This window comes from Falco peregrinus, chromosome 6, assembly GCF_023634155.1.
Source record: "Falco peregrinus isolate bFalPer1 chromosome 6, bFalPer1.pri, whole genome shotgun sequence".
NCBI lineage: Eukaryota > Metazoa > Chordata > Aves > Falconiformes > Falconidae > Falco > Falco peregrinus.
Window position 1 is genome coordinate 45,906,617 of NC_073726.1, and position 17,481 is coordinate 45,924,097.

At 46.4% G+C, this 17,481-nt stretch overlaps 2 protein-coding genes across 3 annotated transcripts in view; one reads left to right on the forward strand and one right to left on the reverse strand.

Annotated features, from left to right (window-relative positions):
• The first annotated feature begins 1,425 nt into the window (after window positions 1-1,425).
• Window positions 1,426-7,397, forward strand: ARL1 (ADP ribosylation factor like GTPase 1). Of its 2 annotated transcripts, none has more exons than XM_055807469.1 (6): window positions 1,426-1,597; window positions 3,446-3,583; window positions 4,950-5,031; window positions 5,906-6,017; window positions 6,684-6,862; window positions 7,063-7,397. In XM_055807469.1, exons 1-6 carry the CDS (start codon window positions 1,594-1,596, stop codon window positions 7,091-7,093), a joined length of 546 nt encoding a protein of 181 aa, XP_055663444.1. In that variant the 5' UTR covers window positions 1,426-1,593; the 3' UTR covers window positions 7,094-7,397. The 2 variants fall into 2 exon arrangements, with proteins under 2 accessions (XP_055663444.1, XP_027649295.1); XM_027793494.2 differs by lacking the exon at window positions 1,426-1,597 and adding an exon at window positions 1,974-2,122.
• Window positions 7,398-7,898: 501 nt separating this feature from the next.
• The window catches only part of UTP20 (UTP20 small subunit processome component), a 65,074-nt gene continuing 55,491 nt past the window's right edge, over window positions 7,899-17,481 (reverse strand). The window contains exons 54-62 of the mRNA XM_055807468.1: window positions 16,768-16,950; window positions 15,683-15,814; window positions 14,064-14,196; window positions 12,689-12,888; window positions 12,257-12,328; window positions 11,226-11,498; window positions 10,530-10,656; window positions 8,519-8,664; window positions 7,899-8,205 (exon numbers count right to left, since the gene is read on the reverse strand). Of these exons, the coding sequence (XP_055663443.1) occupies window positions 8,050-8,205; window positions 8,519-8,664; window positions 10,530-10,656; window positions 11,226-11,498; window positions 12,257-12,328; window positions 12,689-12,888; window positions 14,064-14,196; window positions 15,683-15,814; window positions 16,768-16,950 (1,422 nt within the window). The 3' untranslated portion in view covers window positions 7,899-8,049. The remainder of the gene's footprint in view (window positions 8,206-8,518; window positions 8,665-10,529; window positions 10,657-11,225; window positions 11,499-12,256; window positions 12,329-12,688; window positions 12,889-14,063; window positions 14,197-15,682; window positions 15,815-16,767; window positions 16,951-17,481) is intronic.

Here is a 17,481-nt window from a genome sequence, read left to right on the forward strand (position 1 = left end):
ATATTTATTGCTACTGCTGCTGGTGGCTGAATGCTTATTTTTCTTTTTGTGTGCCAGAACAAAAAAAAAGACAACTGTCTTCAAAGGATGCTCTTCTCCTGTGATTTATAACTCCAGGGATTAAAACTGCATGGAGATCATGGTCCCCAGGTGGATGGACTGATCTTCTGTAGAGGCATGTGACTGGCTTTCTACCGTTTTCACAGCATCATCTCCGTGAGACTTGTGCATTGATCTTTTTACTTACATAGATCTTTTTTAAAATTTACGTATGCTATAAACAAGCAAAGACATTCCATGCAGTATGTTGGAATTGAAATGATTTTGCATCTTTATGCTTGTCAACACTGAATTGAGAATCATGGCTTGGCTAACTCACATATTTGTTTTGTGGTGTTTTATTTGTATTCACTTGCCTTTTGAAGGCAAGGTTGGTCATCATGAATGGAAGCCTGCCTACTTCAAATTGAGAAGGGAGGGGAGAGGAGAGAGACACACGCACACACAGACGCGCACACAGCGACACGCTGTAAGACACTGTGCCGGTGAGACCCACCGTCGCCGCAGCAGATGTGCTGTCTCCCCATGGCTATGGCAGGAAACTCACGCCACCACAGTGAATGATCTATACATTGTTAAGGCAGGAAGGTAACACCACTGCCACCGTAGTTTTATCTACTGACTCACGCCACGGAGCAACGGGGGAGGCTGATCCTGCAAAACTTAACCAAACCCCTGCGCACGTGCCCACACCTGGGGGGAGGGGGGTCAAGGTGCCTGGAGGCCCCTGAGGAACGTTGGGCACGTACACCATTGTTGGGTGGGGGGTGCGGTTGAGCAGAACAGCTTGTAACAACTCTATAAAAAACGGAGCCAACTAACACGGGACAGAACGTTTCCCCACCGGACTTGGAAAGGAATCGGACTGTCGGGACACCGCAGCTCCGGGGTGGGGCTGGCTGTCGCTCTGAACTCTTTCCTTTCTTGCCTTCCTTTCTCTCCTTATCTCTCGCTCTCTCTCCTTTGCATTCGCAGATTTACTGTTGGGCAAATAAAGTTCCTTGGCTTTTGACACACAGACACACACACGCTCCGACACACGCTCTCTCGCTCTCTTTATTTATTCGGTTTCGTTGTTTCCGGAGCAGGGCGGGAGGGGCGTGGCCCGGCGCCTGCCTCCAGCCGCGCGCGCCACTCCCGGCGCGCGGGCGCGTGCGGGCGCGGCGGGCGGCAGGAAGCCCCGCCCGAGGCACGCGCGGACTCAGCGCCGCCCCCCGGACCCGCTCTTCCGCCGCCGCAGATTCGCCACAGCTCCCGCCGGGCCGCTGGGTCACACCTTTCGTGTCCCCTCCTTCCCCCCCACCCCCGCCCGGTATGCCCGCGCCGGGGGCCCGCGCGCAGCCCTGCCCCTGCTCGCTGAGGGCGGGCGGGCGCCTGTCGGCTCCGTGTCGAAACGGCGAGGCCGCGGGGGGGGCGGGGGGCAGCGCCTCGTTTACTCGCCGCGGCGTTCGACGTGGAGCCTGCGGGCGGCGGTGGCAGGGCCGGCGGAGCGGAGCGGGACGGGGCGCCCCCGGCGCGGCGTAGCGGCTCGGCATGGGTGAGGAGCGGGCGGCGGCGGCGCCGGCGGCCTCAGCGCGCGGCGCCGGGCCCGGGGCGCGGCGGGGAGAGGCGGGGCCGCGGCTGGCGCGAGGCGGCGGGACCCGGCGCGCGGGCGCGGCGGCCCGTGGAGCGGCGCGAGGGGCCCCCCGCCCCCGGCGGCCTGTGGAGACGGGGCCGGAGTGGCCCGCGGGGGAGGGCGGAGCGGGAGTGGGAGCGGCGCAGCCGACCGGGTGGGTGGCGAACGCGGCGGGGCGAGGGGAGGGGGCGCCTGCGGGCCGCGACCTCTGCCCGGCAGCGCCGGCGGGAGCGGTCGCTGCCCGCCGCCCCCTCCCGGGCTCGCAGCGCGGAGTGGGCCCGCTCCCTGGGGCGCTCGGGGCGGCGTTTCGGCCGCTCGGTGCTGCCGGGAGTTGCCGTCGGTCGGAGCGCAGCGCTTCCGTGCTCCGAAGGCGCGGCTGTGTTGGTTCAGCCCGTAACGGGTTGCTGGCAAGGAATTAATTGGAAAGGGAGCTGTGAAGAACAGCAAGTAAAGTAGGTGGAACGGCAGGAGGCCCCGGGTGTGGGGGCTGGGCGGTGGACAGGCACCGGTTCTGTTACAGGTGTATTGGGGCAGCGTTTTGGTGTGCGGGAAAAGCCGGTTGCAGCGTAAGGAGGGCGCGGGAGGTGTCTGGCGGCGAGCAGGTTACCAAGAGGAGAGTTGTTAGCGCCTAGGCCTCCGTGGGTCGCCCGATAGCCTTTTACTTGGGCTGTATCTATTGAAACACCTTCTGCAGCTCGGTTCTGCGCGGGCACTGTGCCTGTCGCACGGGCAGCAGCGCCCCGAGCAGCACCACGCACACCCGCCCGCAGAGGGGCCCGCACACCTGCCCTTGGTCTCCAGGCCCGCAGCCTGTTACCGGTGTGAACTCCTTCTTAGGTATAAGCATGCAGCTCGTTGCTCCCTACTTCCCCAGGAAAGGCAAACGCTGGGAATAATTTTTATCAAAACCTTCTTCTGTAAGACTTTGGTTGCAAATCTTCTTTCATTCGCCTCTTCTGCGATGTAGGTATCACATGTGATTTTAGCTTCTTTGGTGTTTCATTACCTTTTACAGGGTTTAGGTGGATTAAAAAAAATATTATTTAGTATTAGATATATTTATAAAAATAATTGGAAAAATGACATTTTACTGGCTTACAACATTAGTATTCTTTCTACACTTAAACATCTAATAAGTGGAAATCAGATACTAGTCTGGCCACAAGTAGTCTTCCATGCATTTAAAGAATAAATGAGATGTTTGAGCAAGCCAGTTTTGGGAAGAAGAAAAAAGGGGGGAAAGAGGCATTTAAAATCAGCTCCTCGATTTCTCTGTAGCATTCGTGTACTTAATCTAGTGCAGTTTCATAGTTTGTAATGGACTGTGATTTAACATGTACCTACTGATTCATACAAGAAAAGAAATGGATGGTCCTTTAGGGAAACGGTAAACATCAGAAGGAATTCTTTCTTGTGATTGTATAGTCTCTTGTATTGAAAATATAAGAGTTATATACAAACAGAAAGTAGTTGGCTCAAGTTCTGGCATATGAGAGAAAAGGGGGAAAAATTCCTAACCACACAGAGGAAGCTTGGTGCTGCTGCAACATGATTTTGCTGGGTTGAGCTACCATAAAATAGCAGCATAAACAGCAGGAAAATAAATGTAGTTCAGCACACAGGTATCTAGGTTACAACCTAGATTTCTGTGTTTTCACCGGAGAAAATATATTGTTGCCCAGTAAGAAATGTGATTGATCTGTCTGCCTTTCCGTATCTTCCATATTGTTAGCTGAAATCAAAACATCTTTTGTGTTCTGGTTTTTGTAGGGGGCTTTTTCTCCACCATCTTTTCCAGTTTGTTTGGAACTAGAGAGATGAGGATTCTCATCCTGGGACTGGATGGAGCAGGAAAAACAACAATTCTCTACAGGTTACAAGTTGGAGAAGTTGTTACCACCATTCCGAGTAAGTGATCAGTCCCTTAGTGAAAATAGCCAGTTTGCTTGTAGCTTTAATCCGTAAGCTGTCAGCTGAACTCGCTATACGCTTCCTTCGTAAACAAAAGGACCTTACTTTGTAGGAGCCTTGCACTGTTGTATTTAAGAACTTTCTTGCATAGAAGTATTACAGCATGCTATAGAAGTACTGCCTAAAGGAGTATTTTACGTTGCCCTGCTGAATGCAAAAAGTATTTGACCTTAAGATTTCTACCATGATTTGGCAGGCTTTTCTTGATAGGTAAATGTTCAGTAGATGGTCACTGTTGACTGTGTAAGCTGTTTGTCTCTAAATATAGCTGTAATGCAAATTTTAGAGATCATTATTATGGTACATTGGGATGGTGTCAGTAAGTCGTACCTATTTTTTTTGACAAGGGTCTTCAGTTTGTTATATAAACTTTTAACACAGAGAAGAAATCAGATTGTTTAACTTTATGTAGAAGGTATAACAAAACTTGGTGTGAGATCTCATGGAAGGAGATGATGCTTACTTAAAAAAACATACCTGATTTCACCGGTTATCTTGGCATTCATGCAGCCGTGCTCACTTATTACAAACACCGAAGTGTGTGTGCGCTGAAGTGGTCTGGCCACGATCACTCTGTGTAACGTCAAGAACAAGGGATGCTTGGCTTTTTGAGTCCCTGTCATGTCTCTTGGGTTCCTCCTGAATGGCCGTGATGAATTGACTTTGGTCAGGTCTTTTTTTGCCCTTTAGAAGCCAGCAGTTTACTATGCCATAATCCTTTTGCCCTAGGGTTTTGCTTATTTCAGCTGCCATAAATTTTAGGCAGTCTGTGTCCATCACTCACTTCCCTGTGTTGTGTTTCTCTGGGCTGGCAGGAAAAGGAATGACATGCAGCATGTTGTAACCTTATTGCCATTTTCCAGATATCACAGTGTCAGGTAAGTCTGCTGCTGAGAAGCTGGTTCTGCTGTGGTCTTATGAGAACACAGTTCTGGTGCTGACACAAAGGACACATTCCTTGGTATTTTATTGCTGTCAGTTGTGTGCTTGGTTATCAAAAGAGGCCATTCTTTTAGCGCTTGCTCTGTTGTGGCGATTTCAGGCACCCTTCCATCCATTTTTAACAACCTTGGCTTTTGTTACAAATCTCTACAATGTGTTTACAATTTGCTTTTGTTATTCAAAGAAAAAAATTATGTTATTTTGAGCCATAAATGTTGGGATGACTTTGCAAAGGGCATGAACTTCATAATGCAACTACTGATAATTTTCAGGCCTGAAAATTTTAAACGGAAGTGCTGTAATGTTATTCAGAAAAATAAACAATTCCACTGTTGGTGATTTTTCTTTAACTTTGTTTCAGCCATTGGCTTCAATGTGGAGACAGTGACGTACAAGAATCTGAAATTTCAAGTTTGGGACTTGGGAGGACAGACAAGCATAAGGTAGTAGATCTCTTAAAATCAAAAGATATAATTAAATTTCTCTAAAAGTACTGCATTCTTGGAGTTCTTCTAGCTGGCACTTCTGAAAATGGATTAAGTTTTAACACCAGCCCATTGGCAGGAGAGCACTTTCATCTGTTGCACTTCGTTCTGTTCAGAATTCAGTTAGTAAAACCTGTTTTGGACTACAGATTGGAAAGAAAGAAGTGAATGTTTTCATTTGTACACGGTTTTACTTTGAAAAACAAATCTACTTAGTAGTAGGTAATTGTGTAGCATTCTGAGAAAGAGGGAAGTGAGTGATGTAAACCCCAAAATACATTTAAATATTCTTAAGAATGCAAAGCTAGGAAGTAGCATTTAGTTGCAGATGATAATTTTTCAGCAAGCGTTACAAGTTTTGCAGTCAGTCATTATATGCGTAATTGTAGTGATCTCTTCAGTACCCCCGTATGATCTTTTTCTGATTCCTTTTTGAATGCTTGGTAGTAAAGTCCAGTGTAGTTAGTAAGGTGCAGGTTCCTTCCCTTTTTAGTTTCAGTTAGGTAATTCTGAAAATGGTGGTTTCAGCCTTGTTCGTTACTTGCCTGTATAAATTAGTCTTTTAAGATTTCTCATTTTATCCTCCTTCTTTGGTGACTGTAATGCCATAATGATTACCTATGGCAGAAACTTGTGTGTTTAAACTTCCTTTCTGCCCTGTGCCACAGTTAAGGACCTGATGTCCTGCAGGCTGATTCCCAAATAAGTCTGTCCCCAGCACTTGTGTCCTTCCCCTGTTTTAAGGCTGCTACGCTCCCCACCCCCACATCTGGCTGAAAAGGACTGCTTAAAAGTGCAAATTGCATGACTGGAACTTACCTTTCTTCTACAGGCCATACTGGCGGTGTTACTATTCAAATACAGATGCAGTCATTTATGTAGTGGACAGCTGTGATCGGGACAGAATTGGCACTTCAAAATCAGAGCTTGTTGCTATGTTGGAGGTAAGAAAACGGTGACGATTGTATCAAAAGCTGAGAAATCAAAGCCTTTTTGGAGTGAATATGAAATTTGATTTAGTGAACCAAATGAAGCTCAGCTTTACTTGTGAAACTTCAGAATGGGCCCGTGCAGCCCTTCTGACTGAAAAGCACAAAGTACGCTGCAGATATTTCATAGTTTCATGCAGCACTGTCTGGGCAGTAAGTTACAGGTAGCCTTTTGGTCATATGGAAATGTATCTGTCTGCAAGGGCAGCTGCTCAGTACTTCAGTGGTGGCAAAATCAGGCCCTGAAGCATTAACAGTAATTAGTATGACCTCAGTTTCAAAACATAGTAGGATATATAGAACAAGGTAAGATGATGAGCAAAACTTTGTATTTCCTCCCACATTCCTGCAAGCTTTTTGATAACACCTTATTAAATCCAACCACCAGCTTGTTTCATAATGTAACAGACATAACCACCATGTTTTGAATTGCACCTAAGTGGTATCATGCTGGAGTTGAAAGTACGTACCATTTTTTCACTGAAGAATTTCCTAAAGAACAAAACTGGCAAACTGAAAATTGAGAACTGCTGGAACTTCTTTTCATTCTATGGGTTTTCTCTGCTTAAATAAATTCAGTAAAAGTCTCTGCAACATCTTGCATGATTTCCCTATTTTTAGGAAGAAGAGCTGAAGAAAGCCATTTTGGTGGTGTTTGCAAATAAGCAGGACATGGAACAGGCCATGACTCCCACAGAAATGGCAAATGCACTTGGCTTACCAGCTTTGAAGGACCGAAAATGGCAGATATTCAAAACTTCTGCAACTAAAGGCACAGGGCTTGATGAAGCAATGGAGTGGTGAGTGAACAGTCTAATTTATACTAGCTTCATTAGAAAAATGTCTTTTACTCTTGGGTTTGTTTTATTTTTTAAGACTGGATCTGTGCAAGACTGACAAGACAAGAGTCTACGTTAGAAGAAAGAGTAGCTTTTTCTTGGAAATATTTCAATATAATTGAAATGACTTTTTAGTAAACTGATTTAACCTTTTTTCCTAGGTTGGTGGAGGCCTTGAAGAGCAGGCAGTGATACAAAGCTGACCATTGCAAAGAAGTTTCAGCTATATTCACATACTTCTTTTGGCGGTAAAGTATTTTCAGGCCACAAATACTTGTAAATAGGACAGACTCCTGTAATGTGGATGCCTCTCTTGAACTGTAAAACTGAACCAAGCGAATGCCTATGTACATCATGATATTCCATTTCTTTATTTCTGTGGAAGTCTTACTGCCTGGCAGAGTTTTTGTCTTCCCCTGCCCTCGGTTTTAAGTGTTGAGTGGTTACTATATTGGTGTAATTAAAACACTAATAAAATCCGGAACTGTCAGCTGTACTCGTAAGTGTGATGCTTGTTTCTGTAAGCAAGTTCAACTGCTGCCAGTTCTAACAGCCACAAAACTGAGCATTTAAAGAGGTTTTCTTAAGCTGAGGTTGTTATGCTTCAGCTCCTTCAGTGTAGATGTGCTTTTACAATGCAGTACAGCAATGGAGATAACAAGCGGAGCTCTAGCTGTTAGCAGAGCATTGGTTTTCTGAAAGGAAAAAAAGTCTTCAATACAATACTTTAATTTGAATGTAACTTCCACCTTCATGAGCTGTTACTCCTCTTCTTTCAGCTTAGCCAGAACTGCCAGTAAGTTATTCAGTACAGCTGCAGAAACTGAAACAGATCAAAGCTGGGAGGCAGACTGTTTTGTCTTCAGGAGCTAGGATGTTCACAGGCACAAATGCAGTCATCACATAACCCATCTTTTAAAAATGAACTAAAATTTAATATAAAGGATCATGGTGGTTGTCTATTCAACTCTACGCGCTCTGGTAAATAATATACAGGTTTGAAAAAACTGAAGAGCTTTTATTTATTTAAGGTCCCAGATGAAAACCAGGACATGGAAAAAATACTAATAAATACAATTATGTAATTTTTAAAAAAAATGTAAATTTTAGCTTTTTATAAACTAATCCTCCCAAGAGGAAAAACCTCTTCATTCCACTATTGCTAAATCTTTCAGTGCATGACTTCGAGGTCTCTTGGCCTTATAGGTAGGGCGCAGGAATTCCATTTTTCTCTTCCTGGTTTCCGCTTTATTCCTGTGTCTCTTCAGCTTCCTCCTTGCAGCGATATCAGGGTTTGCAACAGTCTGGTGAAAAACAAGATGTTTGTTAGTTGTAACTAAACAAATTGTTCCTGTAAACATCAGCTACTTCCTTAGAAACTGGTGGCTGGTAAGTCAACACACATGCTTTCTTAGGCTCCTCAAAACTGAGGCTGCTCTGCCCAGGTTTACCGGTGCTCTTCAGGCTGACCTTGAACAGTTTCTTGGGAAGTTTTAGAAATGAAACACTGAAACTGCCTCAATTCAGGATGAAGTTCTTTCTCCAACTCACCTTCCCAGTCAGCTCTCAAGCCTTTAGAAAAACCCCTTTTTTCCAGAAGAGAAGGCAGAAGCTTACCTGCAAGGCCCTCTGCTTTTTCCTCATCGCTCTTTTCTGATTGGCCTGTTTCTGCACAGAAGAAAAGGCAAGCGAAAAATCCTCCAGTCCAACTAACTTCTTGAGCAGTTCTATGATTTCTTGGGCAAGGTTCTTCAGTGTTGGATCTAATAAAAGAGAATTAATTTGCTTTGTCTTTTCAGCATATGGAATGATAGCTAACGGCCCAGTAAGGAGTCCTCTGCCTTTACTAAAGGACAACTGTACTGATTCATCTTGCCCAATATCTGTAAAGGCCACAGCAGAGGTGCTTGTGGAAGCTGCTGGTTCTTCACCAGCTTTCCCAGAGGACAAGTGGTGTTTCACACAGGCAAACAAAAAACAGTGCTTCTGAGAAGGATTTATTTTTTTTCAGAGGGATAAGGCTATTCCAGGTGTTATTAAAAGTGGCTTGCTGTACATAGATAGCCACCTGGGCCCTTTTGGAATAGGCTTTGTTAGAAACAGATGATTCCAGCCTTGTCGGTCAACATCTTTGTCTAGTACACACAGTAAGGGCTATCTTAATGGTTTCAATTGCTAGGGGGGGAAAAAAAGATACTGGGGGGAAGGCTATAAAGAGGTGCTAAGGGAAAACTCTGGGGAAATGTCTTCCAACAGATCCTACTTCCAAGCGCTTGTACAGCCACCAGAGAACCTTATGCAAGCTGCTTGCCTCCATATCCTTCAGTTACAAGTTCCCAAGGTCTACATCCCCTATCATACGAAAAAAAATCTCTGCAATTTTTCTGAAAAAATCATTTGAAGGCTCATGGTTCTTGTGCTGGCAGAGAAAGCAGAAAGTTGATCTCTATCCACTCCCAATACTGCCACTCTTTACTGTATCTTTTCCAAGTCTCTTGAATTGCTTAGCTAAAAAATAAATGGTAGCTAAGGCAGCTGTTCCTTACCTAGAACACTGCTACTATCCTCCAAGGTTTTTCACTTTTTTTTTCAGTTCTTTTCTATCCTTTCTGAGATGTGAGGATGCAGTGTGCTGCACACTGAATTTTCATGGCATATATAAACCACAGATTTAGAATAATACTGTGGTTTGCTTTCTGTTCTTCTCCCGACACTGGATTCTGCTTGACTTGGTTCATGAAAACCTGTTAACACCACTGTCTTCCTCTTAAGCCAAGACACTTGTGTTAAATGGGAAGTTGGTTTGTCTTTCACCCACCAGGTATGGTTTCTTTAAATCTTTTAAACAAACATGGATCTCCAGGGAGAAACAACTCTTCCTCCTCAGGTAGTATCTAGCAGGACAGAGTGACCTGGACTCATTCAGGAGGAAGGGAGAAGTTCTGTACACAGTTCACAGGTATACACCTGCCTGCACACACCGCGTGCTGTATGCCCATAGCACACAGCTCCCTTTCCCCTACTTGCAAAGGTTACTCTTTCAGCCACTGCGCACACAGGCCGCACACTGAAGGTCATTTTCTCCATTTCAGAAGGGTGAGTTTGGGGAAAATGTCAAGCAACCACCAGCAAACCGGCAATTCCAACTTGTACAGTCCCTTGCCCCACAGTAATAACAAGCTGCCATAAAACACACCCTATTTTACACTGGAACCGAAACACTTTTAACCATAAGGCACGGATCTTCGTGCCCCTAAGCCTTAGAGCAGATTTAACATGGCAATTCAAAAACAATGACACTTAGCAGCAGTCTCGTTCTGCCTGCCTTAAGACCCACGCTCTGTTCCTCTCTGAAACGGGTCTTGCCACCATGAGTCTGCCCTTGAGTGCTACACTCATTCCACTACATCACATGGTGAAGCTTTACCCGCTTGCATGCAGGAGCCTGCCTGACTTGATGCCAGTCTTGTCAACACTTAATTTTCCAGCTGTCGTATACTCCCTTTCCTGTTATTTCAGTTAGACTGCAAGTAGGTGAAACTCGCCGATTATGGTGTCTATGCCTCAACAGACAAAAGGAATGACAAAGCTCCGACATACTTTCCTCTTTGCGAGGGAAATCACTTACCTTGCTCCGCATAGGTGCTGTTCAGCTCCCTGTACAGAGGGGTGAGGATTGTTGGGAGGTAGGGCTTGATCCTGTCTTTCCCCAGATCCACTGCGATTGCTCCCAGGAACTTAAAGATGCAGCTTCTCTGAAAGTGAGCGCATGGGACATGAGGTAAGGAATGCTGGAAGAACACTGCCTAACTGAACTGCTACAGGAGCGCTGTGCATCACTGTTCAACACACAAGGTGGCGTTTCGGACACTTGAGTCAGACAAGTGCTGCTATTACAAGGTCTTAGGGCAGGCAGCCTCTAACTGACCCACAGGAAGCACAGTGCTTTTCCTGACACTCTCCCACCCCCACCCCCCCTTCTCCTAGCAAGTAACCTCACACCACCATTCTCCTGCCTGCATGAACCTAGCACTCCTGGGCTTTCAAAGGCAGTGCTCTGCCCCCTTCAACTCGGTGCCTTTGGGTTTACTCACTTTTCCACCACCCCACAAGAAGGCTAGAAGCATCAGCAAGGAGAAACAGACTAGCACAAGCCTCTCCTGAGAATCCTGAACTGAAACGCATGTTGTTTCTTTGGCACCTACTAATCCTCGCTTTAACACCAGCTCTCAGCACTCTCTGCAGCTGGAAGCAAAAGGCCACAGCAGCACGCCTGTGGAAGTGCCTACTGCATCAAAAGCGGTTTGTCTAACACTGTTCTTACTTTTAAAGGGACCTTAGGAGAATACGCTGCTTCTCGCTTTGCCATGAGAGAGAGCTTCTTCATTAACCACAGCAATGTGGCTGGCCGGCCTTTCTCTTCCGTCTCCTCTCTTTTTCCCTCTCCTTGAGCAGAAGTGTCTTTCTCTTCCTCATCTTCTGAGGCCTCCCGCTCTTCCACCTCACAGCCAAGCTCTCCTTCAGCCTCTTTACCTTCTTCTGAGGCAGGGGCTAGCAAGTAAACAACTTTGGCCACAAAAAGCAAATTCTTTATAACCTGAAATGTGAAAACAGAGTGGTTGGTCACTGTGGGTATCCTCATTTGTCTGCACCAGGGCATGTAAGAGCCAAGGCTAGATCTCAAAAATGAACCTGCCAACCCAGGAAGCTGTAACGTCCTCACCCACTGCCATGTGAGCCATGTGACAGAGCATGTTGCTCTTAACAGGAAGGCCCACCTCAATATCCTGCAGTTTGGGAGCCTTTCCCCATAAGCTACTGTGCCTTTGGGGCTCCAGCACTTCCCCAGGCAGGGCTGCTCCTTTTGTCTTCACCTCTGGCACCCCCTGGCTCTCCACAAGGAAACCTCGGAGCAGGTTCACAGTAGAATCAGACCTTCAAGCAACAGCATAAAGCTGGACTAAGCAAGATGTCAGGGTTCCAGTGCAGCTACAGGGAACCAGTGATCTGGATCCCTGCTCCAGGATGTGGTTACCCAACCTGCTCCAGCCTGGGCTGCAGAGCCAGACTCTCCCTGACAGGAGGGACCCCAGTTCTGCCCTGCATGGTGCTTCCCCTTTCTGTCCCTGCTACCCCTCATCAATTCCAGCAGGCTGACACCACAAGGGGGACTTTTCCGGGCCCCTCCGAGACATGCATCTGAGCAGATGCCCTCAGCACAGAGCAGCTGGCCCCGCACGGTGGATTTGCCCTGAACCACCACCCGGCAGCAGTGCTGCTGTCCCAGCTAGGACGTAACACTCCCTCATGGGCCTCTGTGCCCTCCTGCAGTGCCAGACCTGCTCCTGCTCTTACCTGCTCTCCCAGAGACAGGTCCAGGAACTTGGACTGCAGCTGATGGCAGAATGCAAATGCAAGTTCCTTCATCTGGCAAGAGGAAAAAGAAGGAAATTACTCCATGAAAGGGAGCCAGCAGCAGAAATTCAAAGCAATGTTTTGCATTCCTCAAAGGCCAGTTCCCAGCAGAGGCCAAGGATTCAGCTCAACACAAATTCTGCCTGCATCTTGCAGCCTAGAAGGGGAATCTTTGTGCTGCTGAGAATAAGACCCCAGAGAAGCCCCCTCCCAGCATTAGAGACACCTCCTCATATGCTTTAAGCGATGAGGATTAGGCAGCCGACAAGCAACTAAAGAGAAATGTGCATACCAAACTGCAACGCTACTTTTATGTCTCAGCCAGGGAATGGGTATGGACAGCGGGGCAGGAGTAGTAACAGACATCGTTACCTTTTTGTCCAGTTCAGCAGTCAAGAAGACTGTGGATGCAGATAGCTCTGCTGACATCTTTTTCCTCTTGCCTGCCTTTCTTTCCCTCCACTTGTTGACAAGATCTTCTGGCTTGTAAGATGCAAACAACAAGCCAAAGATCTCCGTAGCTGTCAGCCAGACCCAGCTGTGAGGATACCACAGGTGAGACTGGACATGACCTGGGGGAAAGAAAACCTCTTTCAGCATAGGAACTGACCCAGTGAGAGCAGAAAAAGAACCGGGTCCCTCCAGAATTACTACAGCACATGCTACGATAAAAACACGAAGAAAATGAACAGTGCTTATGTGCTCAGAACGTAATCAGACTTCCTAGCAACTCTATCCAGCCAAACCAGAGCGTGACAAAAAGCTACAGGTCACCCTAATGTCCCCCCAGTGACCAGGCACTCTTGAATGCACCCACAGCACTTACAAACATCCGAAGATGGGGCCTTTGCTAGAAAGTGTTGGCAACTGGGCAGAAAAAGTGGGCACGGCACAAAAAGACACTTGCTCTGATCCTGGCTGACAAGTCATGTTTCTGCAGCAACTATGGTCTCCTCAGGGACTCGGTGCCACAGCTTATCTGCCCATGATGTCTGGGGACTGGCTGCTGTGAGACTCTGGTGAGCTGGCCCTGCTGCAGATGGTCACGTTGAACCACCGGACAGAGGCTGAGGATGCTTCAGAGAAGAGATGGAATTGCCCTCTTGTCCCGCCTCTGTCCAAGCTGCGCATCACCAAGCAATGCTGGATATACTGAGATAAGGTTATCTCCTGTCTCACTAAAGGCACCTGGCAGGCTGAACTCTATAAAGACTAACCTTCTGATAGCAGCAAACGAAGCAATTAAAACCAAGGCAATAAAATGCCAATAAGCCAGCCTGATATTGTGCAATCTCACTCAGAGAAATTGCTTGAATCAAATAACCTCCGGGCTTTAACAGCCTGGCAGACACACAGTATTAACAGCAGTATTACCATGTGTCATCACTTGCTGGCTGGTACGCATGGTCTCATAAAGAAAACCTCCTTCCCAAGAGAACTAACATTTTCATCCAAGAGGATGTAATTATGGGCAAACAAGCAATAGTTTGCAACTGTTTGCTCTTGGGATAATAGAAAATACTTCCCAGAAACTGAGACAAAACAAGAGAGCATCTTGTTTTCATCAACCAGGTAACCTTTTCCATTAACGTCATCTTTCACTGCCCAGTAACTGCCACGTACTATCATTCTGCAGCATGCAAACCTTGTACAACAAAGTTCAGTTGTTTATATTAGGATGTGAAAAACCACATGGCACACAAAGAATCTTCCTTGTAACACAGCTGTCGTAATTCTCGATGCTTACCCCAGATACTGCTCACAGCGTCGCGGTTCTTGGTTAACTGAATCAAGTTGCACTCTGTGATGAGCTTTGTTACCAGCACAAGAAAGCTGAACAGCAGCCTATCTGCAGCCTTCTCTTCCTCCTCTTCCGTTATCTAATAAAACCAGCAAGTCAACAAAGATGCTTATGAAAGCCTGAAGACAGTGCTTATTTGCCCTACTAGATGAGTTTCAGATCAGCCCTGCAAAGAAACAGAAGACTGACGTGTACCCAATTCCCAAAATAAGGAGAAGAGGAGCAGCTTCACTAAGGCATTTCCTCTGGAGACTGAACCTCTGCAGCAGACTGTCCCTAGAATCACTCTTCTTGTTTTTTATGCGAACATTACTGTAACAAACTGTTAGGTTTCTAAATGCAAGCAACTACTCACAGTGATACCATTTATGTCTGTACACGTATTTGTACACATTTGCTTCTCGTTATTAGAGCCAAGCTGAGCAGAGATTTGCCTGTGTCACCTTGGAAGCCCCACACTGTTATGACAACACTGTTTCAGTGAATCGCCTTCAGGTCCTCACCCTGCCTGCAATCACCAGCTGGCTTGATATAACTATGCAGTGCTTTACCTACATGTCACAGCACAGGGGGCGATTACACTGAATTTCTCCTCACTGCAGGTGTTTTATTTTCATGTCTTGCCAATTTACATACTCTGAGGTTCTTCTCTCTTGTTCAGCATGTTGCCCTTGCACATCAGTAATGTATGTGGCCACCCCCCAGGGGCACTGACTGGGATCCCTTTGGGATTATCACATGGCAAGCAGAATCTGAGGCAGCCTTGTTATTCTGCGTTAATGATGTGCACTAAAAAGATTTTTTTCTTAAAGCAAAACCATACTAGGAAGTACAGGAAGGGAACTCCTTTGAAAGCTAAAGCTGTAGATAACACTGAACAAAGCAGACAGTCACAAGCGGTGCACTCTTGACCTTCCACGCCTACAGAAATTTCTGCAGCCAGCAGACACGTTTTCCAGTTGAGTGGATATTGTCTGTGATTGTCAGTTTTTTTCCAACTAAACAGATGCTAACCCATCCCAGTGCTACCTGTGCACCCTGCCATTCTTTCTGATGGTGGTTTTTATAACCCCACTTTAAACAGAAACCAGAAGTTCCTTCTCTCCGGCCGCACCACAGGAAAGACCCGAAGCAGGGAAAGCTACCTCAGCGTACATACTGCTACATGCTGTCAACCCCCCCAAGTCTTACTGGTAAAAAGCAGAAGTCTGAGACTTGAGGGCTGTCTTAAGGATCCCTTCCACCCACAGAGATCTTGATAGAGGCTGGGGCAAGGAGCAGTATCTCTGCTGGTTACACAGTACGGCTGCAGGCTTAGACCTAGTGGCTTTGCAAAGTTCTTTTGCCCCTTGTGCTGTGACACATGACATCAAATTTGGGCTTACAGATAAAAAATATGGTTCTAGGTCAGTAGTCCTCTTCAGAACGAACGTATGTGTTTTGTGTTTTTCCTCAGTCCCAAACAGTAGAGCCAACTGTTAAATCTCTCCTACAATTCTTTACTTTTTTCATTTCCTTAATTCTCTTTTTCCAAGCCTCTCTTTTCCAAGGGAAAAATTACTTACATCTTCAAATTTAATTGGGTTGATTTCTTTTTCAATCAAGGTGAGAACAGCTTCAAGCCGCCGTTCAAACATCACTCCGTCTACTTCAACGAACAAACCGCATGCCTGGGCAGCCAACCTCCTGTGGGAGCTCTGCCAACAGAAATAATAACACCCCTTGTTACTTCTTGATAATCAAATCCTGCAACTGCCACGTGCAGGAGCTTGGAGCCAGCCTGACTTTTGCCTATAGCAACAGCATCTGAAGAGAAGACGGTTTTCAGAGTACTACTGAGAAAGGACATGCTGCCAGTTAGGGACAAAAGCACCTGGCAGCACAAGTTACGCATGGGAACACACCCTAAACTGAATGCTGAGAAGCCTTTTCCATCCCAGTTTCCACAGCTGCAAAGCTCTGGGGGCTACTTTGTACTCTGATTTTTTTTACAACACAACAGATGGCTCACAGCTATAAACCAGAACTGAGCACAACAGAGATGAAAAGGATGAAGTGTTGAAGAACACTTACTCCACTAGGGTAGAGGGACAGAACATGACTCCAGTGTGACAATAACGAAACACCCAGGCACCCAGATCAAAATGGAGATCTGCAAGACTAGGTTTGCCACCTTCCAGCTGCTGGCAACAGAATGAGGCAAGTCTGAGCTAAGGATAGCACAAAAAGCCAGTTACTGGGATCAGAAGTGCTTTAAGGAATTTGCTCAATACTTTAACCTGCGCGAAGACTACACTTGGTGAAATACCTGACCTAAAAGAGGAACTGTTAGAAAGCAGCACAATGCAGCTGGGAAGTCTGTTGGCTGACTGACCTACAGCATCAGCAGTTCCCTACATTTGTGCAGCTTTATGAAGCTATACCATTTCTTGCTCTTCTTATTACCAAGAGCTGTGGCACTAGGTACAGCTTTAAATTCCTTTTATTCTAAGCTTACACTTGCCCATACTCCTTTCATAAAATTACTAAGTCAGGTCCAGCTGAAGCCACCAGTCCACCAAACCTGTTACTAGGAATCTCTCACTTGCCTTAATTGTACCCAGCCCCCAAAGAGAGTTCAGACCTGGTCAGCAAAAAGACCAAAGAATACCTTCTTGCTGTGAAACCATTCTGTGACAAGCGAAAACATCAGATCTTGTTTTTCATTGTTTATCTTACTGAGGAGAGATTTACACGTCAAAGCCGCCATCTTTTTGCATTTGGCAGAGTCATCATTTATCATCATCATACAAAGAGAGAGAAAAAACAGCCCGCAGTATTTGTGAAGGAGATCCTAGAAAGGAACAACAATTAGTCAGCTGCAAGTCCCCCAGGTAACTTCTGGCATTTAAAGGGGAAAAGAAGGGTGTTTGTTACACTGCATGCAGGGACAATGTCAGCCCTGAGTGGGGTGCACATCAGGGTACGTCAGCTGAAAGGATGGGATGATCCAGTTGTTGGAACACACAGGGAATGCACAGCTGCCACAGCCCTGCTCTGACTCTGACTTGCTAACATGTCCCTGGGACAGCAACGTTGAGTGTCAGACCTTACAGGGTATTATCATGCCCAGCTCTCACTGAAACAGGCTTAAGCCCCTCAGCACTGCAGCAATCAGCCCAAAGGTCCCTCTCTCAAGATAGCAGCTCTTTGCTACTTAACAGAGAGGCCGCATCCAAGCTGAGATATTAAATCTAATCAGGCAGTGGTGAAGCACAGCTTACTGTGCAGAATTTCTCTTACTTCCTCCAAAATTCTTGCTTGATTGCACTTCTCTCAGTCTCCTGAATGCTCAGTCAAGCTCCAGCTGCAGAGCTTCAAGGCA

Excerpts from the sequence above, each read along its gene's own strand:
- ARL1 (XM_055807469.1), top strand. Across the intron at positions 3,584-4,949 it reads AGTTGTTACCACCATTCCGA|CCATTGGCTTCAATGTGGAG; the intron begins GTAAGTGATCAG and ends ACTTTGTTTCAG. Across the intron at positions 5,032-5,905 it reads GGAGGACAGACAAGCATAAG|GCCATACTGGCGGTGTTACT; the intron begins GTAGTAGATCTC and ends TTTCTTCTACAG.